Source organism: Eleutherodactylus coqui, chromosome 8 (assembly GCF_035609145.1).
Source record: "Eleutherodactylus coqui strain aEleCoq1 chromosome 8, aEleCoq1.hap1, whole genome shotgun sequence".
Taxonomy (NCBI): domain Eukaryota; kingdom Metazoa; phylum Chordata; class Amphibia; order Anura; family Eleutherodactylidae; genus Eleutherodactylus; species Eleutherodactylus coqui.
In genome coordinates this window covers 13,377,602-13,404,672 of record NC_089844.1, presented here as the reverse complement: position 1 = coordinate 13,404,672, position 27,071 = coordinate 13,377,602, and the positions used below count along the sequence as shown (strand labels likewise).

General features: G+C 45.7%; 1 protein-coding gene across 1 annotated transcript in view; it reads right to left on the bottom strand.

Moving 5' to 3' along the window:
* Positions 1 to 27,071, bottom strand: part of ARHGAP15 (Rho GTPase activating protein 15) — a 730,617-nt gene that overhangs the window by 45,383 nt on the left and 658,163 nt on the right. The window contains exon 14 of the mRNA XM_066575178.1: positions 1,181 to 1,286. Within this exon, the coding sequence (XP_066431275.1) occupies positions 1,181 to 1,286 (106 nt within the window). The remainder of the gene's footprint in view (positions 1 to 1,180; positions 1,287 to 27,071) is intronic.

The window sequence follows — 27,071 nt, the reverse complement described above, 5'->3', positions numbered from 1 at the left end:
ATCTATCTATCTCATATCTATCTATCTATCTATCTATCTATCTATCTATCTATCTATCTATCTATCTATCTATCTATCTATCTATCTATCTATCTCCTATCTATCTATCTCATATCTATCTATCTATCTATCTATCTATCTCCTATCTATCTATCTATCTATCTATCTATCTATCTATCTATCTATCTATCTATCTATCTATCTCCTATCTATCTATCTATCTATCTATCTATCTATCTATCTATCTCTGAATCTCGCTGATATCTATGTATCTCTCTCTCGCTCCCTCTTAGGCCTCATGCCCACTCGCACGCACGGTGCTGAATCCTGCAGTGAAATCCGTACATGCCCGCAGACACGGAGAGGAAAAATACATTATACTTACCTCTCCGGACGCTGCGGGGCTCGTCTCTGTGCAGGCCGGATTTTCTTTCTTCCGGTCGGTGGACGTGCTCGGCACAGCGGCAGCGGGCCGCCTGCATGCGCACCAATATTTTAAAAAATCTCCTGTTCTCCCGCGTAACCGTGGCACAGTACAAAACCAGCTTATAAATAAAATCCGCACGTGGACATTGGCCCTCAGGCATAGGTACGGGGCCAGGGGGAAAAAGGGCCCGGGGGGCCCGAGCTGAACTTATGCACCCAGGCCCCTGAGCCTTTAGGTACGCCCCTGCTCAGGAACAACTATTGGTGAGACATCCTGAGGTTAAGTCATCAACAGTTCCATCTAGGAAAACCGCTTTCAGTGCTTCGTCTTTCTTACAGCTGATTACGTATTAGCCTGGGGTGAGTGCAAGCTCTTAGGGTTGTCCAAAATAATTTCAAGTAAAATGCGAGTTTTAACCCCTGCCTCGTCCCTACAAGCAACAAAGGGTTAAAGATATTTAGGAGGAACTAAAATCATTACTAGAATCATGTGTTGATTTTTTCATTTCCCTTCAAAATGGCCCACAGCAGGGATCAATTAGAGTTGTGGCCCTGTGAGGTAATGGAGCCGAGCCACACTTTGATTGGAACCTGCTGCTGTTTATAGACCGGGTAGTAGAGCGATCAATAGATGCCGCGGAGACGTTTTGGTATGTGCGTGCGACGCTCCCTGGAGAACAGTTTAGAAATTTGTCATGGGCCAGTTAGTTAAGACACCAAACAACGGCGTAGACTTAAATAGAACCCAACTCACTTTCTGAGGTGTTCAAAAAGAGCTTTCATCGTGTCGCGGTTACATGGCGGCAGCTGCCTCACGAGCTTCCTGAGGGTTTGGATTTGCCGGTCACTTTCTGGAATTTCTGTAAAGAAGGGGAGAGAAGAGTAGTAAGTGACCAAAAAGGTTCAATGATGGAAAAGCAAAAAAAAATTCAAAAACATTTTTAAAACTTTTCTGTTTTGTTAAAGTGCTTGTACCAGAATTACAAGTTCTCCCCCCATCCACAGGATAGAGGATAGCTGATCATGGGGGTCTCACCGCTGAGACCCCAACTGATATTGAGAACGAGTTGTCAGAGTCCCTCGTCATCCTCACTGTGGGGTTACTGCATCCCCCACCATGAGGAGGAGACTGAATGGAGTGCTGGTTGACCAAGCGCACTAGGACTGCATTCATTTTCAATGGGACTTTGGAGATATCCGAGCGGCACACGTTGGGGTATTTCCATCAGTCCATTATAATGAATGGTGCGTTGACTGGGGATGCTCGGCCAGCGCTCCCATCATATGATGTCACTGTGGGTGGAGAAACTACCCGCAGTGACAGGTAGAGTGGGACACGAGAGTCTCGTTCTGCAGATTGGTGGAGGTCTTTGTAGTGAGATCCCTATCAATCTGCAACATATCCCCTATCCTGTGCATGTCCCAAGGGGATAACTTGCAATTGGAGTACAAACCCTTTAAGGGTTTAAAACCAACGATTTGTCACACAGTCTTCTCACACACAAAAATGACTGAATAGAATATTTAACGAGGTTTTCCAGGACTTTCACTATGGATGACCTGCCCTCAGCATAGGTCATCAAGAGTTGGGGGTCCATGGGAGCTGTGTCTGTAGTACCAAATCGGGCCGCTGCAATGCTGATGGCACTACTTGCTTCCAGTGCTGTCCACAGTGACAGTCGGCCGGTGATCAGCGGGTATCCCAGGCAGTAGACCCCTACTGATCAGCTAATGATGACCTATCCTGAGGGTGGGCCATCAAGAGTGAAAGTCCTGGAAAACCCAGTTCCTTGACAGAGAAGAACAACTGAAAACCCTAAAGGGGTTGTGCCAAAAACACAACCGCTACTCTTATGTTTTGTTAGGGCGCATGAACGTCATAGTGCGGAGTTCATCTCTACCGGTCGGAACGTAAAAACACTCAACTGGGCTGTCCTTGTATAACTGGATGGGCCTTCATCTGAAAGGCCATCCTTTAATATTACAAGACCACCTCATCTTAGCTCCCACATTCACTGCAGCATGCCCAGATGTCCGCAATGGGGATGGAGCCAGAAGTGCTATAGAAGGTGTAGCCCCTATTGAAATTAATGGGAGCTTTAGCTTCTATGGCACTTCCGGCTCCAACCCCAATGCGGATGGAGCCATTAACATCCAGACTGCTGCAGTGAGTGTGGGGGCTGAGATCAGCTGATCACCTGGTACCCCTGCCAATAAATTACTAATGACGCGCTGAAGTTAGGTCATCAGTACTAAAAAGGGTTAAATGCCTGGAATACCCCTTTAATGTAAGAGATCTACATATGGGTCCATGTATGGATGTATTAAGGCTTCATACAACCTCCATAATACGGCACCACAGCAGTCTCTGGCCACACTGGACCTCCATATGCCTCCAAAATTGTGAGCTGCTCCTTAAGACGCTCTGCTATGGCGGTATTCTTCCCTAGAAGCAAGAAGAATATCCCAATTATGCAGTCCGGTTTGCCGGGACCATATTGGGCTCACAAAGCCTTGCCATGGATGTGTAGGGACTCCGTAGGTTCCATTTAGGCTCCTTTCACGCGACAGCTTGTTGGTCTGCACTTCGCATCAGTATTTATAAGTGCAAACCAAGAGCGGCTCCAGAACTGGAAGAGGCGCAAATGTTCTTGTACATCATTTTGTAGGATTGCGATAGAAACAAGTGTCAGAAAGTCCGACATTCAGGATTATCAGAGGTCAGGTTACACATTTATTACATCTGAGAACTCGAACTCCCTAAGGACCACCCGCCTTATATATATGGAGGGCGCTCGCGGATGGTATATGGAGCGGGATCGAAAGCCGAGCAGGTTTGTTTCTGACACTTGACATCAGCAGTGATTACAGCTGACAGCGCATGGCAGTGGAGGAGGTCCCCTGTGGCGCCCTACAATTGTCGGATGCCAATGGGTTCACATGACAGCCCAGAGCCCATCGAAGGCTCCAAGCCCTGCCATGTATTGTAGTCTAAGGATGGATGAAAACTTGAAAAACAAGCCTGCCTCCATCATACCCCTTTAAAGTATTGATGACTTGGCCTCAAATCAGGTCATCAGTTTTTGATCGGTAGGGGTCTACTGCCTGCAATCTATGTCGATCAGCTGTTTGCTGGGCCACTATCAGTGTGTGCAGAGCTCCTGCAGTGGCCGTGGTTGGTACTGCAGTAACTATTCCTATTGAATTCAATGCAGTACTACCCCGGGCCACTGCAGGATGTACGGCGCTGCCTGCGCCTGGAGGTCAGCAGCGGACCCCACCGATCAGATATTGATCATCAATAGTTCAGCCGTAGACAACCCCTTGTATACATTCCATCTGTAGGACCCCCAACCTATACAAGTCCCCTAGAAGCGCTCGTATCCTTCCAGTCGCCCTACATATGAATGCCAGCGCAATTTCTCCATATCTCGTATTACTTTCAAGAAACCTTTTGGTTTGCTAAGAAAAAAGTGTCGGATCTCTCCGGTTTGCAGCGAAAGTCCCTCTTGCTGAACATAAAATGATTTATCACAGGCTCGCAGCTGGAATTTACTCAGTCACTTAATAGGACATTAAGAGCAGCAATTAAGCTGTACTCCCCAAACAGAAACAACATCACTTGCTTGAGTTTGCTCTTCACTCGTCCTTGTATCTATATTTGCTGCACCAAATCGCTGCCGTTGCCAGAATTTTACCAGATCTTCTCGGCTCATGACAACCGACTCGGCGCGCCGTCCGCTGAACAGCGAGGGATGCCGGTTAACCATTAAACAAGCCACCTTCCAGGTTGGCACCGGAGCAGTATAAATCATTCTCCAAGAACCCACTGTGCGACTTGTCTGCCAAACCTGTGTGCAACAATGACTTCATAAATCTGATAACATTTTTTAATGTGCCGTAAAATCACCCCTCAGGCAGGAGGTTTGACACCCGGGACGTACCTATCCATAGGAATACGTCTGGAAACATATGTCTGAGGTGCGCGCCTCGTCTCTTTAGTTACTGCCTAAAAGCCTAATAACAAGTAATATGGTGCATTTTACACACACGACACATTACCAATTTGTGCGGATCCAGAGCAGTGCCAACCTGAAGTGAAATGGCACCGGGTGCAGAAAGTGTTTTGGCGCCCCAATATAAAAAAAAAGATATATATTGCATAGATATGCAGCCTGCCTGTATACTGATTGTGCAGAAAGCAGAGAGCCCTCATTAGAACAGCGCAGTGAATAAATGCTGTGCTCGAACCAAGATAATAACATAAATACAGCGCCATGACCAAACTCATGACATAAATACAGCAGCAGAACCAAGCTAATAACATAAATATAGCACTATGACCAAACTCATAACATAAATACAGCAGCAGAACCAAACCCATTATATATATATATATATATATATATATATATATATATATATATATATATATATATATATATATAGTATCAGAACCAAGCTCATAGCTAAATACACCAGCAGAACCAAGCTCAATAAAAATACAATACCAGAACCAAGCTCATAGCATAAATACAGCACCAGAACCAAACTCATAATATATATATATATATATATATATATATATATATATATATATATATATTATCAGAACCAAGCTCATAGCTAAATACAGCACCAGAACCAAGCTCAATAAAAATACAATACCAGAACCAAGCTCATAATATATATATATATATATATATATATATATATATATACATATACAGCACCAGAACTAAACTCATAACATATATATATATATATATATATATAGTATCAGAACCAAGCTCATAGCTAAATACAGCACCACTGTGAAGCTCAATAAAAATACAATACCAGAACCAAGCTCATAACATAAATACAGCACCTTGATCAAACTCAGTACATGAATCCGGCACCAGAACCAAACTCTTAATATATATATATATATATATATATATATATTGTATCAGAACCAAGCTCATAGCATCAATACAGCACCAGGACTAAGCTTATAACTAAATACAGCAACTGAACCAAACTCATAACATATATACAGCACCAAAACCAAGCTCAATAAAATTACAATACCAGAACCAAGCTCATTACATAAATACAGCACAATTAAACCTGAGTATATACAATTTATATATCAATTGTGTTGCTAGGGCATTAATGTGCTAACAGCGGCGCCTCAGAACATCAGAGGGGAGGAGCCAGAGCAAGGAGGAGGAGGATTTATGTAACTCCACAAAAGATAGAAAAGGGGCGATCGCTTCCAGCCTACATCTGCTGGTGCCCCCTATAAGCTGGGGGCTGGCTCCCTGTGTGACTGCAGGGGGCGCACATAACTAGGGTCGGCCATGTGCATGACTGCCTCAGCCAAGGATCTTGCTGAATAGTATCAGATTATTTGGGGTGATGGGGTCCTTCCGGCTCGTCCGTGGAGATACGCTGCCATTACCGCTATATGATGGCTCAGCTCCATAGTCATCAGCTATTATTCTAATTAGACAGGAAAGTCCTGAAAAGTACGGTCCCCGGGATGTGCCGGCTATGTCTGTCATCGATGCAAAGTGCCTCTGGGACCAGAGAGAGTAAAGTTTCTTCACCCGCCCTGATGATGGGTCAGCGAGGACAGAATCATTTGTTGCGTTCAGAGATGCCCCTGTCCATCATACGGGTCGCTGCTACATACTGGATGACCATTGACGTGCCATTTGCCGTGACTACGGACTGACTTCCGAGCCTATCCTGATAACTCGTCATCCCTTCAGACATCTTCTGTCCATTTGTGGAATCGATGCCACATTGAGTTGTCACAGTTTGCCAGGACAAAGGGTGTCCTACATAGTATGAGTCCCCTTCCCATGACTTTTGGCACATCAGTGTACATGTAATGTAAAAGACAGTAGTGAGCTGCTTGGAGTGTGCCAGACAATGGTGAACATTCCTGGGGGTCCGATGGCAGCCCAACCCACCCAGCAACTTTAAGAACTTGGAAATCCACATTCTGAATGTAATTTTTTACTGTATCTTTACAGTCAGCTCAGTTTTCATATATCTATGTAGTAAATTTGGTCCTGGTACCCTATCCATGTTGTAAGCTTGGTTCTGTTATCAGGCCCATGCAGTCGACTTTGTTATGGTACCTTATCTTTGTAGTGAACTTAAATCTCTTACAGTACATCCATGCAGCAAGCTCAGTTCTGGTACCGTATCTATGTAATACGATCAGTTCTGTTCTAGCATCTATGTAGAAAGTGTCAAATCATTTTAAAACTTTAGACTAAAACTTTAGACCCCCCTTAATTCCTGTGCAGCTGCACACTTTACATGTATGGTTCATCAACCTTTTTGGACCCAATGAAATCGCTCATATTATACCAGGCCAGCAATCCATGGACGTCTTGGCTCACCGGCCACCAATGGTCCCTGGGATAAATGGGCTACCAGTAAATGATTTGGCTTGTAAGTAGAGGTGATGGAACCCAAAGGATTTGTGGACATCTGCTCTCTTGTAGAGTGCAGCGCCCCCTTCATCCAGCCATTGTGGGGGGTCTCAGCCCGTAGACTCCATCAATAGCCTCTTGCCGCTGCAGCAGACCTCGCGCTCCGTTATCACCGGTTTATTTCTAATCTGTTGTAAAACTAGAAAAGAATAGGAAGAAAACAGCAACAGTCAACTTGTGGCAGCTTTAGTCAGCAGTCCTGAGCCGGCGATGATAAACACCTCCACCGGCTCTGGCATTTATCAGTACTGCAATATTATTACCACATCCAGTCACAGCTTGGCTACCGTTATCATTGAAGAAAGGCCCGGCTAATCTTAATGGTTTGTAAAGCCGTTACCTGCGCCGCTCTGACATTTATCATGATCACTTTACCTCATAGGCCCAACACACAAAAGGTCTTTTATCTGCAAGGGACATCACTATGAATTATTATTTGCAGCTAGGTAGAAAATTGTGTGTTGCAGATACCTTTTCTCATTATAAATCACGCAGTCACATCCCGCTATCCGGCCACAGAAAGCTCGGCCTTTTTTGCCACACTTTGCTCTTTTAAGCCAAGAGAAAATATTGCGAACCGATGCACTAAAAAGCCTAATATGATTTTTCCCCTCTTCTCGTCTTCTGCACCTTTTGCCTTCTTGTATCGGAGCGGTTGGCGAGGTTCTACTTTGCAATTGAGAATGAATGAGAGTGAGACAATCTAAGCCCGCATTATTCGTAGGTGTTTGTACGGTTTTTGTGCTCGACCTTGCGAGGGGTGGTGTCTGCCAGATAAAGTAAGCCATTCACGTGTAAACCATCATGGCGGCCTTTATGCTCCGATCAGTCCTTGGAGCATCGGAGACGTGAGGGCAGGATGTGCCGGGCCGCTGCTTCATGGCTTGATAAGCGCCGTCTGCAGTTTTATTATTTCCTGTTTGCAGAATGTAAATTGGCGCTTTGTTTTATTGGGGATGCAATAAGATGTGGAGGACGGAGACGGCGCCCATCTGGGTTGGGTGGAAATTGGTCCAGAAGACGGAAGAACGTGACGGAGGATTGAGATAAGCTGATGGCTCTCTTGGCATCTAGGGAGGAACTTTTTGGTTTTGCTCGATCAATTATGACCACAGTGGTTTGTACTTATGACTGATACCGGTGTGGTGGAGCCAGGAGAGGTGCGGGGCATCTGCCTATCAACCAGGGGGCAACATCAGACAACGGCTAGCCTCTCAATCCCTTGTAATATAGCAGGGTGTGCCCTGTCTGCACCTCAGCTTGTAGCATTATAGGGGCTGTAGTAGGGATCGGGAGTAGTAATGGTTCATGACCCATGCTAAATTAGGTTGTGGTCTACGGTGTGTCTCCTCAAATTGACTCCTGGACAAGTAGGCGGCCAGCAGCTCCCGGGATAGTCGGTGTACAGATGGTCACTGGACATGCTCGCTGCTCAGAACTGGAATGTTTATTAACAGGATCGGGAATTTGGGTGGTTCGGCCACACAACTATTTTGTGATCTGGGAACAAGTCGAATTACCAACAAGGCCGTTTCAGGCCGCAGTGCAAATGAGACGAAAAGTCTCTTGCTGTAAGATAATATCAGAACCACCAAGTCTCTAAGTAAAGCTGCACTAATTGTGGATAGACCGAGTCTGTGTACTCACAATCTGGTGATCAGCCTCTCCGATATCCTGGCCAGGTACTGGCCGCAACATAGAACATGTGGGCAACTCCGAGGGTCTGGCTGCTCCACTTTGGGCTGTTGGTGCCGGTCAACTGTTAGGTCCAGAATGTGAAAGTGCAGGGGAGCCACCCGTCTTGCTTCCTGTTACCTCAGAAGTCCGTCAAACTCTGCTTTCTATGTGGTCAGAGAGATCTCAGCAAATGTGAAGAGGAGCAGCCAGACCCAGAGACCCGTCCACTCTACTGCTCAAGACTATATAGTAACTTAAAGTAACAAGAGATATCACATAACTTCACACCCCCCAAAAAACTGCATAGTCCCCCCCCCCAACCACCACCACCACCTTACACCAGGATGGATGATATACATGATGTGATGAAGATGGGTACAATCAGCCATTCTCAGGTGCTACCATGACTTGGTCATATGTTAAATAACGTTAGTTGAGCTGGACTGCAGTCATTAGAAAAAAACACACTTGGCCACATTTTTGTGCACATAAAGAGCGCTGCCCGCTATCCCCTGCTGCGGCTGTGAAGGCTGCAGCAGGGGATTCCTTGGATGTGAAACCCGTGGATGCTGTCACATCCAGGGGCTTCACCTTGTTGGCAATAATAATAATAATCTTTATTTGTATAGCGCCAACGTATTCCGCAGCGCAATGGGGCCGGCAGCAGCCGCGGCGGTCTCAATGACAAACAGAGAAGATTGCGATCCTCTGCCACAGCTGTGCCAGAGGATGACGATCTTCACTGTATGTTCTCGATGGGGTCGGCAGCAGCCGCGGCGGTCTCAATGACAAACAGAGAAGATTGCGATCCTCTGCCACAGCGGTGCCAGAGGATGACGATCTTCACTGTATGTTCTCGATGGGGTCGGTGCTGCAGCTGCCGGCCCCACTGAGCACAAAGTGAAACACCTCCATGCAACAGCATCCAGGGGTTTCACTTCCAAAAAAGATGAATGCCGCAGTTATAGATGCGGATCGCAAACGCAGATAACATACGCACATACAAACGCCCGTCTGACTGAGGCCAGAAGATTGGGTTCACGCTGAACTAAACTCTGAGAAAGCTTTCCGTTTGCTCAATGCTAATTATAAAGTTACATCCACCAGCTGGGATCTTGTAAAACTCCAGAAGCCCCAACAGGCCCGGACCGGCCCCCCAGAGTACCACGAAACCTGACACAATAATGGATCCCAAAGGTCTAGCAGAGGACAACTCTACTTAGAGGCGACTTTGGAGCAAATCACTTATCATTAAGATTTATGTCTTAGGAGATGATTCTTATAACATATTACATCTTATATGTTCTGTGTACAGAGATAACAACAAAGATTACGATTAACTTATAATCATACATGTTCTGCATACAGAGTGTGGGCAGCTAGGATGATATCCTCTGGTGTGACACAACACAACATACAGCACACTGAATGGCCCCTTTATTAGTGTCCCGACCCTCTCATGATTGGTGCTTCCTTGTATGGAAATTCCCCCCGTGACCCCGGAGCATAAAATCACGTGACAAGTTTTCCTAGGATCAGTTTCAGTGTGAATCCACATTAGATGGGAAAATCCAGCAATCGGAGCGACTTCCAACGAGGCCGGTCATCGGTGCTAGACCAGCCGGGGGCTCACCGCCAACCACGGGGGGGGGGGGGGGGGGTTATCATTTAACGATGTGGAAAGTATACTGAGAATGAGGAAAAACATCTAGAGAAAGAGGGTCCTGTGGAAGGAAACAACTTTCTAATGGAAAGGGGTCGGAGGAGGATGTCAGGAATCATTCTGACCAACAGGCTGCACAGTCAACCAAAGTAATCTTGTGAAACTTTTTAATGGCTAACAAGAAACGAAGGATATTACTGCGAGCTTTCCAATCTATTTAGGATTTTTCATCAGACAGAAGCATAAGGAAGAATGATAAGTAGATTGGAAAGCTCGCTGTAACATATTTCTGTTTTTGTTAGTTATTAAAAGGTCTCATATCTATGAGTTTACTTTAACTTTTTACTCTACTGAGCGACGCGATACCAACGTTTATTCTTTTACCAAATTGCAGCCGAATGCAACGCTGGAGCTCCAACTAACGTGTCCGAACGCACAACTCGCCGTTCCTCAGCACGGATGGTATAACAGCGGGCGACCAGTTCCAGCGCCATTGTGTCTAAGAGAAACAGAAAGACTCCAGCGGGCAAAAGAGCCCAAAACTTGTATCACTGAGCAGCGGGAGAACATCTCCTGGTCAGATGGAGACAGATTTCTGTTGCTGATGGGAGGTCAGAGTTTGGCACAAGCGGCATGAATCGCTGACCCCTTCCTGTCGGTTGGTCAGAACATGTCAGCACCGCCATCTAATCTGCAGGGACTACAAGAAGCTTCCTGTCCGCAGGGGCCGATATTCCCGCAGGAGGATTTCATCACCTGGTGGATTCTACACCTTGACGAGTTGTGCGGTTCTGAAGTCCAAATGGCCCAAAGCCCCTAATAAATAAAGGCCATTCAGAATGGGGTTTATTGTGTTTGCTTTTTTTTTAACTGTTTGTATCATAAAAAGCAAAAATCGACTTTGTTTGCGAATACAAATGAAACAACCTGCAATCTGCGTGCGGTGACGACGTATTGTAGTCCATAATAATCGTAAATACTTCATATTATTAGATAGAGGAGTTATCACGGTTTCATTTCCCTGATATTATGTAAGAAAAAACTCGCAGAATTCGCCGCCATTAGATGGAAATAAATACCGGGAATTATACAAAGGAAACAAATTTGCGCTCCTGACGTTGATCTCGTCCGCGCCTCGGAATAACCTTGGTATTAAAGATTTTGCATTGTGAATTGATAAATGAAGCGCACACATTAGGCGGCCCGCGCTCGGTGAATACTGTTCTTTATAGGGAGATGCTTAGCTTAATCTCGCAATGTTTTGCATAGATAACATTAATAAGTGAATCTGCTCTCGGAAAACTTGAGCGCTAATGTATCAAACTCCAGGTGTCGGAGACAGAGGGAAATAACCAATAATAGTCATTTTTTAACATATTTAATGGCACTGATTATGCAATATGCAACTCTAAATGGCTTATAGCACATTGTAGCATGGTTCCATCCCATTGGCTGCAGTAGGGTGCAGGCAGATGGATGACAGTGACAAGGAGGAAAGTGCTTTTGCTTATCCGTGCGTTAAGATGCCATCCCGTAGCACTGCATACTGCAGACACTTCATTAGGATGCCAGGGTAATGGTAGACTACCACTCAAAGTGACACCCCATTTCCTGCTTACTGAGCGCTTCAACCTCAGCAGATGTCAACAATCTCCGAGTGCTACAGAGCAGACCTAAGTTTCTTGTTACTCCATAGCGTTGGTTGTTTCTTCCATGGAGCCATGTGCTCTGTGCCCTGTGTGCTACAGGCATGCCGAGTGCCCATACCCTAATGCAGAGAGACCTGGTGGGCGGCTCGCTGTGTGGTGTGCGTGTACCCATCTGCACAGCATGGCGCCTGGCACTACATCCATGCATCACAACGGTGGCACTAGCACTGTCGTACCCACCGTGATTATTCATCTCAGTCAGTTAGAGATCAGTCATTGTACATTATGATGGAATTCTTTAACCCCTTAGTGACGTGGCCCACTTTGGGTCTAGGAACGCAACACTTTTTGGGGAATTTTTATCTTTACTTTTCAGAAGCCATGACTTTTTATGTTGCTGTCATCATGGCCGGGGGAGGGCCGGGTGAGGGACGGGTGAGGGACGGGGGAGGGCTGGAGCTTTTTTGAGTACCATTTTTTGGCTACATATAATGTATTCAATAATTTAATTTTTTTTTTTGGAGGGCAGGGAGAAAAAAACACAGCGTTAATCCTGCAGCAGAAATGACATAATATATTTTTTTCTGCGGATTGACACGACTACAACAATACCAAAATTGTATATCTATTTTCTTTAGGTTTATCCACTTTTGCACAATAAAACCCTTTTTTTTGAAAATATACCGTATACACTGGAGTATTAGCCAACCCGAGTATAAGCCGAGTCAATAAGTTTCACCACTAAAAACTGGGAAAACTTATTGACTCGAGTATATACTAGGTAAAGAAAAACCCTCCATACTTACCTCCCAGCCGGCGTCTGTGTCTGTGCAACAAGCTGCTTGAATTCTCCCCGCTGTCATCCCCCGCTGTCCTCTCTGCTCGGCTCTGTCAGCGCTGTGTAAGTAAGCGCTGTGATTGGATTGAGCACCAGCCAATCACAGCTAGCACTTGATCCAATCACAGCGCTTACTTACACAGCACTGACAGCAGGGGATTTGAAAGCCAAGCAGGGAGATGACAGCGGGGATAATTCTAAAGCAGCTTGATTGGCTGTGAATGATCGAGTGCTGGCTGTGATTGGCTGGCGCTCGATCCAATCACAGCTCTTACTTACACAGTGCTGACGGCAGGGGATGACGGAGCCGCGCAGAGAGGACGGCGGGGGATGACAGCGGAGACAATTCAAGAAGCCTGCCGCACCGCCATCGGAGACACAGACGCCGGCTGGGAGGTGAGTATGGAGGTTTTTTTTTAACCTTTCCCTGACTGGAGTATAAGCTGAGGGGGACTTTTTCAGCACCAAAAAATGTGCTGAAAAACTAGGCTTATACTCGAGTATATACGGTATACTTTTTGTGCGTTCAAAGTCCCATCATTTTTTTGTTTTCCATGGACAGAGCTCTGTGAGGGCTGTATGTTTTTTGCGTGACGAGCGGTAGTTTTTATTGGTACCATTTTGGGGCACATATGTCTTTATTGATCATTTTTATTGCCTGACCTATATATAGTAGCGACACTCATTAAAAAGGAAAGATCTGTGCCAGTCAGCAATAGAAAACCTGTTCTAGGGGCAGTTGGTCCAACCCAGTTCACCAAACCTGAGGTGGCGGAGCCATCTGCTACCAGCTCTGTACATGACCGCTGCGGTCCCTGGTAGGTGCAGGTCCCACCTCCAGTCATGCTGTTTGCAGGGCGGCACACTGTCAGTGTCCGGCCCCAGTGTGAGTAATGGAGACAGAAGTTACTGTGGCTTATGAGTGGGTTTTCTAGAGCACGAGCATAGCCAAGGGGATGGGACATACAGAAGGACTCCTGGGACAACCCCCACATCAGGGACTGTCCTGCTGAGTCCGGGACAGTTTGGAGGGAGGTCTGCAGTAATCTAGTTACAAAGTGACTCAACATAATATGTTACAATGCACAACATTTAAAATGGTGTTCAAAGGCAGACCGACCTTCCAAGTGTTCAAGGAGATAAGCCCCGCCCTCCCCAGACAGCATGTATCACAGTAGATAACCCTATATATATATATATATATCAGGAAGACGTCATTTAAAGTCAATCAGGCACTTACATATTTTTTTACTAATTAAAACCAGACAGTAACACATTTTCTATTTATCTAATCTATTTTTATTTTCTGATTGTCATTTTTTGTTATTATATTGTCTGTACGTGACTAAAGGGGCCGCCATCCTGCCTGAGCTGCAGTTCATAGCATTTAGAGATATGCTTTACACCAGAGCTCAAGTGCCATTCACGCAAAGGACAGGAGATGGTCCACTGACTGCAATGGGAGACTGTGCTAGGCATGCTATATGACCTGTGCAGGGAGGGGGTGGAGGTAAGCTGTGATCATCACCTATAGAATTATATGGGATGTGTTGTGGCTGTGCCCTGTGACTCTTCCAAATAGTAGGAGATGAGCTGTAACCCTCACCTATTATAGTCTATAGCAGAGTGTTGTGGGTATGCTCTGTGACCTGTGCAGGGAAGAGGGGAGGAGGTGAGCTGTGGCTTTTGTGAATGATAGTTCCTGTATTATCTATATATAGGTGTCTCCTCTCAATGTAATCCTGTCTGTGATGATAACATGATGAAGGCTGAGAAGTTTTCTCTACAGAACAGGAAGTGTCAGACTATTATTAGGCGTAGTGGTCAGTGTGCAGGGAGGTGGAGGAGGTGGGCTGTGATATCACCTATTGTGAATGGTGGATCCTGTGTTATCTATATCGTTGTAACAATATTACGTCATATCACTGATTACTTCAGAAGGGTCGGTGATCCAGGTAATATTCCAATTGCCATATTAGAAGGAAGTTTTTCCCTTAAATGGGGAAAATCAGCTTCTACCTCATTGGGGTTTTTGCCTTCCTCTGGATCAACATTGAGGGGTAATAGGCTGAATTAGATGGATATGTCTTTTTTCAGCCTAAAAAACTACTATATTGTGTTATATATAGGTGTCACCTCTCATTGCAATCCTGCCTGACTATTAATAAGCTTATTGGTCAGGGTGAGAACGGCAGGGTTTTATTATTAGTTTTTTTTCTAAATATAGATTATGGAGCTGAAAATTAAAGAAAAGAAAAAAACTCACCAAAATTCATAGAAAAAAATGTTCAACATAAGGCTGGATTCAGACGAACGTATATCGGCTCGGTTTTCACACCCAGCCGATATACGTCGTCTCTCTCTGCAGGGGGGGAGGCTGGAAGAGCCAGGAGTAGTGCTCTGAGCTCCCGCCCCCTCTCTGCCTCCTCTCCGCCCCTCTGCACTATTTGCAATTGGGAGAGGTGGGACGGGGGTGGGGCTAATTCTCAGAAATTAGCCCCACCCCCATCCCACCTCCTTTCATTGCAAATAGTGCAGAGGGGCGGAGAGGGGGTGGAGAGGAAGCAGAGAGGGGGAGGGAGCTCAGTTCCTGCTCCTGGCTCTTCCATCCCCCCCCCCCCCCTGCAGATGAGGACACCGTATATCGGCTCAGCGTGAAAACCGAGCCGATATACGTTCATGTGAATACACCCCGCGAATGTACGTGTTTTTTGATGACGCGCCTCTTCAGGCTCTGGTCACACTCTGTATTTTTTGTTCTGATTCTGAACCTCAGCAAAAAAAAAAAAAGCTCAGGAAAAAACCTGCAAGCATTGATAAAATCCACGTGTTTTTTTAGAAAAAAATGCGTGCAGTTTTTTTCCTACAAAACCCGCCAACTGTGAACGCAGCCTGAAGGAAGCCTTTTCCGTTTGTCTTTTCATTTGACCCCGTATCGCTGCGCCGATCGCTACGGATTTCCAAGCTGCTATTTGCGAATCTTGCAGTTTTACATTTTTCCAACCATTTGCACAGAAATGAACGGGAACTCCAAGGAATCACGTCAAACTTTCATCTCAGTTCAACCTACTTGACCTCAATCCAAAAACCTTCTGGAAAAAAAAAAAGTATCCATATATTTGTATCTCTTTTCTTTCATTCTAGGTGTCTTTGGTTCAGACACCTGGGAATCCATTTTTTTTTAATTGGCGCACTTTTACCAAATATCTCTATTTTTCAGCAAGAAGAAAATCCATTCTGGGTGGAGGGAAAATGTTTTGCTTTCTGGAAATAAATGTAATTATGTGCAATCTAAGCTGCTCGGAGCAGCCGCTATTTATGCCACAACACCGCGTGGAAGGGGCGGCCGCGGCCCCACGACTGCTTATTGTATCAGCGGAATAATACCAGCGCTGGCCTTTTGACTTTGAACCGCTACCAAATTTCAGGCTGTGAGGAAATTGTTGTACATTTCCTGATAAATTGAGTTAAGCCGACATTAAGTGAGCTTTAAGAAAACAAATGGCCCATCTTTATCACAGGTGGACACTGATGACTTAATGGGGCCTGGGCTGATTGTATCAATTCTAATGGCTTGACGGGAAACATTAGGCCGCTTTTTTATTTATTTTTTTTTTCTTCGTCCATAAAAAAAAAAAAAAAAAATCTGGCATTGTGCGTCCTGCTAACACAGACCTGTCAGGCGTTCTGCATCCCTCGGTGTGAGGAAGCAGATGTTTGTGTGTATACTATGAACTGGCATTGGAGCCAGCGACAGATGCCTGTAGAAATGCCAGCTTGGTGAATTTTTACTGCCGGAGCATGTTCTGAGGAAGTGGAGCCCTGCCCTCCATCATAGGTAGTTCCCAGAGGGACCGGCTCCACGCAGCCATGTTTACGCATCTCCTAGTAACCGGCTGCGTTTGTGGACGCCGAAAAACCAGACATGCACAGTAATAGATTTCTGGGCTAAGTATAGTTGAAATTTATGTTTCGCCTTGGATTATGATGTCAGGAAGAGAATGAGGCAAAGTGGAGGGCGGGGGAGCGGGGGAGCGGTCTGCCACGTTGCATTGATATGAGGGTCGTCAGCGGCAGAGCTGCTGCAGAACATCTTAGGGGAAAATGTGGGAAATTTGATTCTACTGCATGGTTTAGGTGGAAGATGAAAGAAAAGGGTATATAATACCCAAATCTGGAGAAGATCAAGATCTGTCTAGATATATGGGTAAGGTCTAGAGCGGGTCTCCAGACTTGTAAAATATAGTTACGTCTGGAGAGCTGTAAGGCTTTACTTGGAATTACTGCCCACTTAAAGTTAGATGACCCCGTATTCAGAGCCCCCTCACCCCCGTCAAAATAAAGATATATATATATATGGCACTACTGTTTCCCCGAAAATAAGACAGTGTCTTATATTAATTTTTGTTCAAAAAGGTTTAACTTTTTTACATGTATAGCTGCCTGGACACTATTTAAATTGACTTTTTTTTAATGAACTGTTAGCGGGGCTTAATTTTGGAGTAGGGCTTATATTTCAAGCATCCTCAAAAAGCCTGAAAAATCATTTTGCATCCTCAAAAACTCGGGAAAATCATGCTATGTCTTATTTTCAGGGCATGTCTTATTTTCAGGGAAACAGGGTAATAGGCAGTCTGTCTTCTGTTTATACATAAAGCAGCAAGATAGTAGCGTACCCACACCAGAGCAGCTCAATACATAAATACAGCACCAGAACCAAGCTCAGTACATAAATTCAGCACCAGAACCAAGCTTAGTACATAGATGCAGTACCAGAGCCAAGAGCAGTTCATAAATACAGCACTAGAACCAAGCTTGCAACCTAAATACTACACCTGAACCATGCTCAGTCCATAAATACAATACCAGAACTAAGCTCAGTACATAGCTGTAGTACCGGAAAGAAGCTCAGTTCTAAAATATAGCACTAGAACCAAGCTCATAACATAGATACAGCACTGGAACCAAGCATAATAAACAGATGCAGTAGCAGAACCAAGCTTTTAACATAAATACCTCACCAGAACCAAGCCCCTAACATAAATACAGCACCAAAACCAAGCTCAGTGCGTAGATGTAAAGTAGCCGTGGTATCTGGCTCGGAGTTTCCCTGGTGAGCTAGGATGGTATCTGTAGCACGGAGGCTCCGGGATAGCTCACATAAGGTCCATGAGCCAACATATTTCCTTTAGTAGCAAGCTTTAATGAAACCTAAAAAAACCTAAAAAGCATTTTAGGTCCCATTCTGCGATTACTAAAGACAGTCTAGCGGTTGGGAACGGCTGAGGATCTGGTTTAGAGGTGCTGCATTAGAAGTCCAGTACCCGTATATTGGGCTTCTCAATATCCTCACCCAGTTACCGGGGCTACAAGTCCTTGTATCCTCAAACCAACAGTTACAGTGAAGAGGAAATAAAAAGGCAGCCGCCTCTGCAGCGTTTTCAACACAACGTCCCTTCTCTCTGAGGAGTCCAAGCCCGTAGGCCGGTCACTGCCTCCCTACAGTGTTGCACAGGAGACTATCTCCACCTCTATCCGCAGCATAGCTGCATACTGGCTTCTGGTCTCTTTCCTTCCCAGACACCAGCTCCTCATTCAGGACAGGAGGGAACCCATTGCAGTTTATGGGAGAGTGTTATGGGCATGTTCTTTGACCTGTGCAAAGAGGGGGAGGAGGTGAGCTGTGACCATCACTTGTAGACTTCTATGGCAGAGTGGTTTCGGTTTGCTGTGTGATCTATATACAGCTGTTACCACTCAGTTTAATCCTGTCTGTGATGATAATGAGATAACGGATTAGAAGTTTTATCTACAGAACAGGAAGTATCTGACTATTATTAGGCTTAGTGGTTAGTGTGCAGGGAGAGGGAAGAGGTGAGCTGTGACATCAACTATTGTGAATGGTGGATTCTGTGTTAATTATATATAATTATCACCTCTCAGAGTAATCCTCTCTGTGATGAAAATGAGATGACAGCCAAGAAGTTTTCTCTACAGAACAGGAAGTGGCAGACTATTGTGACTTAGTGGTCAGTGTGAGAACTGCAGGATTTGGGGACTTTTTTTTCGAAATAGATGACCCCGTGATGACCCCATGACAAAAAGTGATCATTTTCTGATGTCACATCCCAAAGGCAGCCCTTTAGAAAGTCATAAGGACGATGTCTAAGTCACAATATAACAAAAAGAGAGTGGGTACGTTCTATCATGGGGAAAACAAGGCAATGTGAGAGGGACCTTTAGAACTGCTGGAGGTTGAAACACTCATTTTCCTTTAAAGTCTAAGGTGTAACAAACCGTTGGTTCCCCTGAGTGCCCCCTTCACGGAGTTACTGGTCCCCATGATGTCTTATCTGCAGATCAGGTTGTAGCAGTTAGGCTGCCCATACATCTTACATAGCTGGATGCTTGTTTAGCTGACAGCTATCTTACCCAACCCCGCCATACACATGTGTAGTGGCCCAGTACATACATTCCTGAGCCCCTCCATAATATCATACATGTCATGTCTTTTGTTGGTGCGCTGTGCAGCTGTGTCTAGTCATTCTGTTATAGGTATTGCCCAGCTGCAGCGTGTGATGGGTTAAGTGTTTGCAAAAGCCTGGGGATTGCCTGTAAATGTATCAGTTTATGCCCTGTCACATGGTATGAGTGAGGCTATAAGAGCGGGGAAAGTCAGTTAGTCCATTCTTCAGAGCCTGAGATTCTTCTGGGTTCCTGAGGCTTCAGAGTGCCAGCCACATGGGGGTACCTTCAACCCTTATGTGGTGAAGAATGGAGGAGGAAGAGAGGTTCTCTGAGAGTGTATGTTCCAGAGATGAGAGAGGAGTGAGCCCCAATTGAAGAGAGAGAGTGTGTGAGCAACAGCAGGTACCACTTCCAAGGCCTAGTTTAGAGGTACTCTTTATTAATTTTTCCTACGTAGCCGTCTGGATTGAGAGGATCCCCTCCATCACCGGGTGGAGGTCCTCTCAAGTCTGTCTAATACCTGCAGTGCAAATCATTATCATTTGTGCCTTGTATGCAAGTAGTTGTTCCAGTAAACTTTTGCCAGGCCCTGACTGTACCCAGGAACCTGAGGTTCGTTACTTCTGTCTGTGGCTCCATACCAGTGGGTAACAGAATGGTGGCATCACCCGTGACATCTGCTATCCCTGTTCTCCAGTTTATTGGGCATCGCTATCCTAGGGGTGTCTGGAGAAGGCCCAGCGCTGCCCTGGCCAAGGCTATGTGCATCCCTCTAGGAGGGAGCGTGGTAAGGGCCACCGTGACAAGCCAGCATCTTGCCCTTCCAGCTCCTCAATGTACGCCCTGTGTCCGGGATGCTGCAGCAGCCTACTTCTTCTTGGCATCAGCACGAACAGTATAGAATCCTCTGTGCCGCATCATCCTGCCTGCGATAATGCAAAGGTTCTACCAAAAAGGAAAAGGTGCGAAGTTGTACAGTGTTCCAACAGATTACAAATGTTTGCACTTCACGTTCCCACCAAAACAGCTCAAAATGGTGCTCAATTGCCAACGCTCTCTTCTCTCTCGCTCACTCCTGCCAAAATCTTCCTGCCAGACACTTGCGCCAAGAGTACTGTGCCCTGGTCGGACTCAAAGTAGAGGGGAGGACCCTCCCATCAAGACTAATCAGGGGAAGGAGTTGACTGAGGCTGCAGACTCCTTATGTCAGTCCATCAACAAACTACACCTGAGGAAGATGGATCCAGTGCGCAGACACCTAAGGCTACGCCCTACCTCAGATGCTGCAGCCGGACCATCTCCCAGGAGGCAACCTTTCTATTGAGAAAAGGATCCCCAGATTATATGGTTGCCCACCAATTCTACTGCTGTTCCGCTACCTGACATGGCCACCAGGGATGCTACAGAATCCTCGCACCACTTCTACCTTTTCAGGAGAGACAATGTTACAGCCCAGGTGGAATACCCCTCGTGGATACTCATCCACCATCGTGATTCTGTGGTGGAAGTTCCCATTGAGTAATAGACCCTCGTCAGTCCTTTCATTGTCAGATTCAGAGAGTGATGAAAGTCAGAGAATCTCAATCAGTAGACTGTTGCTGCCCGCGAACCACTTTCATTGCCCGCAAAGATGGTCTCTAGGTATAAGAGACTCTTTGCTGTTTTTCCCCTACAGTTAAACCCCTGATACTAAAGGGACTTAAAAGTGTACGCCCCGTTGCATAGTCTTTAGCACTATTTTTTTTTCATACTGAAAAATGTATTTGTGTGTTGTTATGTAACATTATAATGTTCAAGATATGTGCAGGAGGAAGTTACAAGATGCAATACAGACAGGCATGGAGGCTCTAGTACCCTGCTGGGCCGCCTCTAGCTTGGATACAAGATCTGATACAAGCGGGCATGGAGGCTCTAGTACCCTGCTGGGCCGCCTCTAGCTTGGATACAAGATGAGATACAGGTGGGCATGGAGGCTCTAGTACCCTGCTGGGCCACCTCTAGCTTGGATACAAGAGGTGATACAGACAGGCATGGAGGCTCTAATACCCTGTTGGGCCTCCTCTAGCTTGGATACAAGACGTGATACAGACAGGCATGGAGGCTCCAGTACCCTGTTGGGCCTCCCCTAGCTTGGATACAAGATGTGATACAGGTGGGCATGGAGGCTCTAGTATCCTGTTGTACCGCCTCTAGCTTGGATAGAAGTTTTGATACAGGCGGGTATGGAGACATACAGGTTCTGTATGGTATCCTGCAGTATATCGCTCCACATTTGCTGTAACTGAGCCTTTAGATCGTTCAAACTCGTAGGCTGTGAAATTTGGCATCCCAGATGGTTCCATAAGTGTTCTATTGGTGATAAATCTGGTGAGCGGGCATCCACAGAAGTGTGACAATGTTGTGGGGGCTTCCTGTGACCCCCTTGTGTGTGCGGCAGAGCATCATCCTGCTGCCTCTTGGAAGCCGCCATGAGAGGAACACATGTGTCTGCAGGATGTCCTGAACATATCACTGAGCTGTCATTGTCCCTCATACCACTACTAGGGGGGACTGACTGTCATATGCGATGGCCCCTTCAGATGATCACAGCAGTAGTGGGGCAGCATTGAGGTCGCTCACCCCGAGGTCTCCAGACACGAACACGGCGGTCATCAGCGCCCAAACTAAACCTGGATTTGTCACTGAAGACAACCCAGTTCCACTCTGTAGCAGTCCAGTTTCGTTGGCGGTGACACAACCAACGGAGGTGACAGTGGGTGAGTGTCAAAGACAGTACACGTAATGGGTGCTATGAGACCAAATGCCCTTCAGCAAAGCTTGGAAATGATTCTGACAGATGCTGCACATGTAACAATGGTGTCACTTGTCTCTAGATGGTGGATAATGAAATAGCCAGAGATGCTCGTGCTTGTTGGATGACCAGACAAACTTCTGTACTGGTGGTCTGTAAGGGATGTCCTGAGCCCGGTCACCTTTTGTGCCCTCATCCACTGGTCCCAATACCTCCTAACAGTCTGGTCAGATGCTCCTCTCTACTGGTGGTCTGTAGGGGGCGTCCTGAGCCCGGTCACCTTGTGTGCCTTCACACATCCACTGGTCCCAACACCTCCTAACAGTCTGGTCAGATGCTCCTCTCTACTGGTAGTCTGTAGGGGACGTCCTGAGCCCGGTCACCTTTTGTACCCTCATCCACTGGTCCCAACAACTCCTAACAGTCTGGTCAGAACGGCCCCGTTGGAGGACAATTCATCGACCATCCAGCTCCTCACATCCCAATAATGCGCCCCTCTCAGACTCTGGTAACAGGGTGAAATCTCTTCTCTGCGTCGTAGAGGCGTCTAGTGGTCAACAAGCTCTATACAAGTGGAAGAAGAGGTCACTACACACAAGGAGCCTCTGAAAGCCTCTTATAGGCCAAGAGGGGGAACCACTTTTAGGGCCTCCAGTGACAAGACCATTCATCTAATCACCCCAACCCTCATCATTTATATATCTGCCTGAGATGGAACTGCAGTATGGTGTCTGCAGCCAAACAACTTTTTCTAGGGGCTGGATTTTTTGACAATGAGTGTAGTATTTATTTCCATATGTTAATACTTAGTGGGGCTCCTTTGGCCCAAATAACATCATATACTCTCCATGACATAATAACATCTGCTACACTTCAGCTGGTATTTCCCTCCATTCATCCTGCAAATGTCTGGTGAGTTCTCTCAAAGAAGATGGACACTGTTCATATTTCCTGACCCAACGTTCCAGTTTGTCCCAGAGAGGTTCAGTAGGTCAAATCAGGACTCTGGGCAGCCAGTCCAATTATGAAACATCCATATCATCAATCCAAGGTAAAACAGCGTTGGATGTGTAAAAAGTATGGCCAACCATTCCTAGAGTATTGCCACATTGTCAGCAGCATGTTATTGTCTAGAATGTCAGGGTTCTTGTCACTACAACCAAAGAACTGAGACCATGCCACGTAAGACATCCCCAGACCATAACAGAACCTCTGCCATACTTAACTATTGGCATATCACACTCAGGTAGAAGGCGTTCCCCAGACTCCTCCTCACCCACGTACGTCTATCTGATGTCTGATGTGAAGATGGAGTAGCGTGATTCGTCACTTCAGAGAATGTTCCTTGTACCATTGTACTCATCAGATATTTGCAGGATGAATGGAGGGAAATACCAACTGAAATGTATCAAACATTAGTAGAAAGTATGCCACAGGGATTATGTAATCTTATTAGAGGCCAAAGAAGCCTCACTAAGTATTAATACATGGAAATAATGACTACTTTTGATTCTTACTCACATGTCCAATTACTTTTGGTAGGACAGTGTATCATTACCGCAGGAGAGGTGCCAACAGACCAGAAAGAAGCGTTTTGTTGAAGTGCATGTAACTTCTGGATTGTGAGGATATTGTCTTCATATAATTCATTTTAGTCAAATATATGGCGCTAACCTGCAATACCGTCTGCTGCCAATAGACAAGAATGGCGCTATTTCAGAAAAAATAATATTTATTGCTGCTGAATGCAGAGCTGCTTATGGAGTGATATCGGGGGGAGGGGTGAGGGGGGGGCACTACTTAAGCCATTCATTGGCACCCACTCCTACTCATAAAGCTGCCAGCCGCTCAAGACTGCAAGTATGGCTGCTGTAAAGAGTTTTATATTCCCAGCAATTATCCTGGATGCTGCCGGCGGTGGAAACAGGTAGCTTGTAGTCTATTAAACAAACACAGTAGCCCCCTCACTTTTATTTGACATTTTATTTGGCTGTGACAAATGAGCAGCCGTTGGATTATAACATAATTCGTCTTGTCTTTATTACTCGCACAAAGGACACCATTCATTAATTATTCTGCCGTTGTAGCTTAACACTAACTGGAAAGGTCCCTCTTCGGACAGATGGTGGGGACGATGTTATTTATATCAATCAGCCAAAATCCTCAACAAGGATTACTGTTCCTCAGAATACAATGATTCATTTCTTTTTTTACCCGCCCCTCACCCCAATCCCGTCTGCTTTCTGATATTTCCCTGCCACAAAAAAACCAAACACTAAGATGACCGAAACAGGGGATAAAAAAGGGAAAAGTTTACAATTACAGCGGTCAATTAAACCTGCCAACCGGCCATTAACACTAATGACTTGTTAATATATAGCCGGCTGCGGAGGGGGAACGGAAACTGACATTTTTGGGTTATTTGATGACCAAAAACAATCAGAATCACCTGGATTTAAGGAAAAAAAAAAAACATCCTCTGGTGCAAAGTGTTTTTTTTTTTTATACCCAAACTTTAATTCTGCATATTCCTTTCAGCCATTTCTAATTAGTCTTAGTCTCCTACATGGGTAGCAGATGCTGTATGGCAATCGCTAATGGCCACCGTTACAATGCCCACAGGGGTGATCACTCAGCCTTCAACAGTGTGCATTTCTGTGCCGAGCACTAATTTAAGATGGCTCTGGTGGTGTCAGTCTTTACTGTGGTTCTGGTGTTCCATTCACAAATGGGATGTACAGGATTGCATAACCAGTATTGAATACTATTGCCATAACTTGTGATAGGACAGATGTAAAAATGGAATATATATATAGTCAGATTAATATATTTTTTAATTCTCACAGAGATGTGATGCGGCAATATGTAGGAGGCCTTAAAGGGGTTGTCTCGCGGCAGCAAGTGGGGGTATACACTTCTGTATGGCCATATTAATGCACTTTGTAATATACATCGTGCATTAAATATTGGCCATACAGAAGTTATTCACTTACCTTCCCTGCGCTGGCCTCCAATCAGGAGGCTGGAATCGGCACACGTGACGGGGCGGAGCTATGCGATGACGCGTAGAAGGGGGCGGAGCCAGAACGGCGCTGCTGCCAGACAGACCTGAAGGCAGAAGACCCTTCTGCGCAAGCGCGTCTAATCGGGCGATTAGACGCTGAAGTTAGACGGAGACGGGGACGCCAGCGCAGGGAAGGTGAGTATATAACTTCTGTATGGCTCATATTTAATGCACGATGTATATTACAAAGTGCATTAATATGGCCATACAGAAGTGTATAGACCCACTTGCTTTCGCGAGACAACCCCTTTAATCTGATTATAGGGCTTATTCACGGGTGGATTATGCACAGTATGGACAGTATAGACCCCATTGATTTGCATCGGGGCGTTCACACATGCTTTATTTGGTCTGTATCTGTATCAAAGGTTGAAATCGCCCGTTAAAGTCTACGGAATCGCGTAAAAACTCTGCAAACACGTAGCTGCATGCGTGTTCACTGCATGTTTACACACACCAGCAGGAGACAGCGGTAAAACATAGTAACATCAATCGGGCCTTCATGAATTTATTTGTGTATTTGAAAAAACGCAGTGAATACTTGCGCAAAAAACAGCATAAGGCGGTGAAAACGCAGAGTATCTCAGGGACCGAAAATGCATACGCCCGTGTGAATAAGCCCCAAAAGTGCCCGTACGCCCTCAAATGTCGGATGAATGATTGTTCAGTGGCTTATTTCCATGGGAGCAAAAGTATTCAATACCCCCGTTCAGGGCTGCTTTAGTACCCTAGTAGGCCTGGTGCAAGGATATTTAGGTGTGCCCCTCACCACTGCCCCACCCCTCCTCCTAGAAAAGCAATAGACAGATCTAATCACCTAATCCTGCTGCGCCCCCGCATGGGGTTTACCGTGGACTCCACCTACTTCTGAGTTGAGCAGTCACATGTCCATCTAAGCACATGGCCGCTGCACCCGATCACTGGTCTTAATGTTACTGAAAGCGGTGACTAGCTGCACATAGACGGGCATGTGACCACTGGACCTCGAGATGAGCGGAGATGGCGGCACGGGTGGACGGGTGCACAAGAGGTACCTGTTGTTTAGTTATTTTTGGAGCAATAGTTTCCAGCGGTATCCACATCCTGAGGACACGGATACAGCTGATATTGGCACCACGATCAGGAGGTCTGAGGCAGATACACCTCTTGCCCAACGGTTAAAGAGGCTCTGCGCCCAACCTTCTTTCCCTTGACGTCATCTGTCGGTGGAGACTTGAGCTGCCCCCATAAACATCAGAGCGTCTTACAGTTATTGGCGGGTTCAGACAACTAAACCTTAACGTGCATGGGGGCCTACAGGATGAAAGCCATCCGAAATGGTGACATTCCACCATGTCGGCCTCTCATTGCTTCTAAATACTTACACAAATAGCTGACGGCCGACTACCATCTGCTGAAAAAGTGACCTGTCAGTTTGGATTGTAGTTGGCTGAAACGAAGCGTACATCAAACTCACCACTTTGCACAAGTGCATTCTGTTTGTCTCTACTTTTGTTTTAAAGACTCTTCCAGCAAAAACACATCTTTCCATGCCTGCCCCCCTCAACTGAGGTCTCCTCTATGTATTTCAGCCACTTCCATGCGGTGCAGCCCCCTGTCTGATGCTTATCAGTCATCATCTTGATGCTGAGGTTTTTCACTTTCAGTTTCACATCTATCACACCATGCATCAGCACAGCAATAACTGAGGCTGTACCATTTGTGCCTGCTGGGGGGACAGTTTAATTATTATCATTACCTTTTATATTAACCTAAATAAGTTACAGACATAAATATACAGTGAGGAGGATGAGCTGTGATCTCCTCTATTATACCTGTGTGATCATTGTCAGTAACTGGGATAGGACTGTCTATTCTAGTATTTTCTATGGTAGATCCATGTAACAGCATCACAGCAACTGAGAAACTGACTAAGAATTGATATCACATGACCATCTGAGGAGAATGAGGCTGGGAGAATCAGACCAACCCACTTATATATACTGGCGGGATATCTACGTA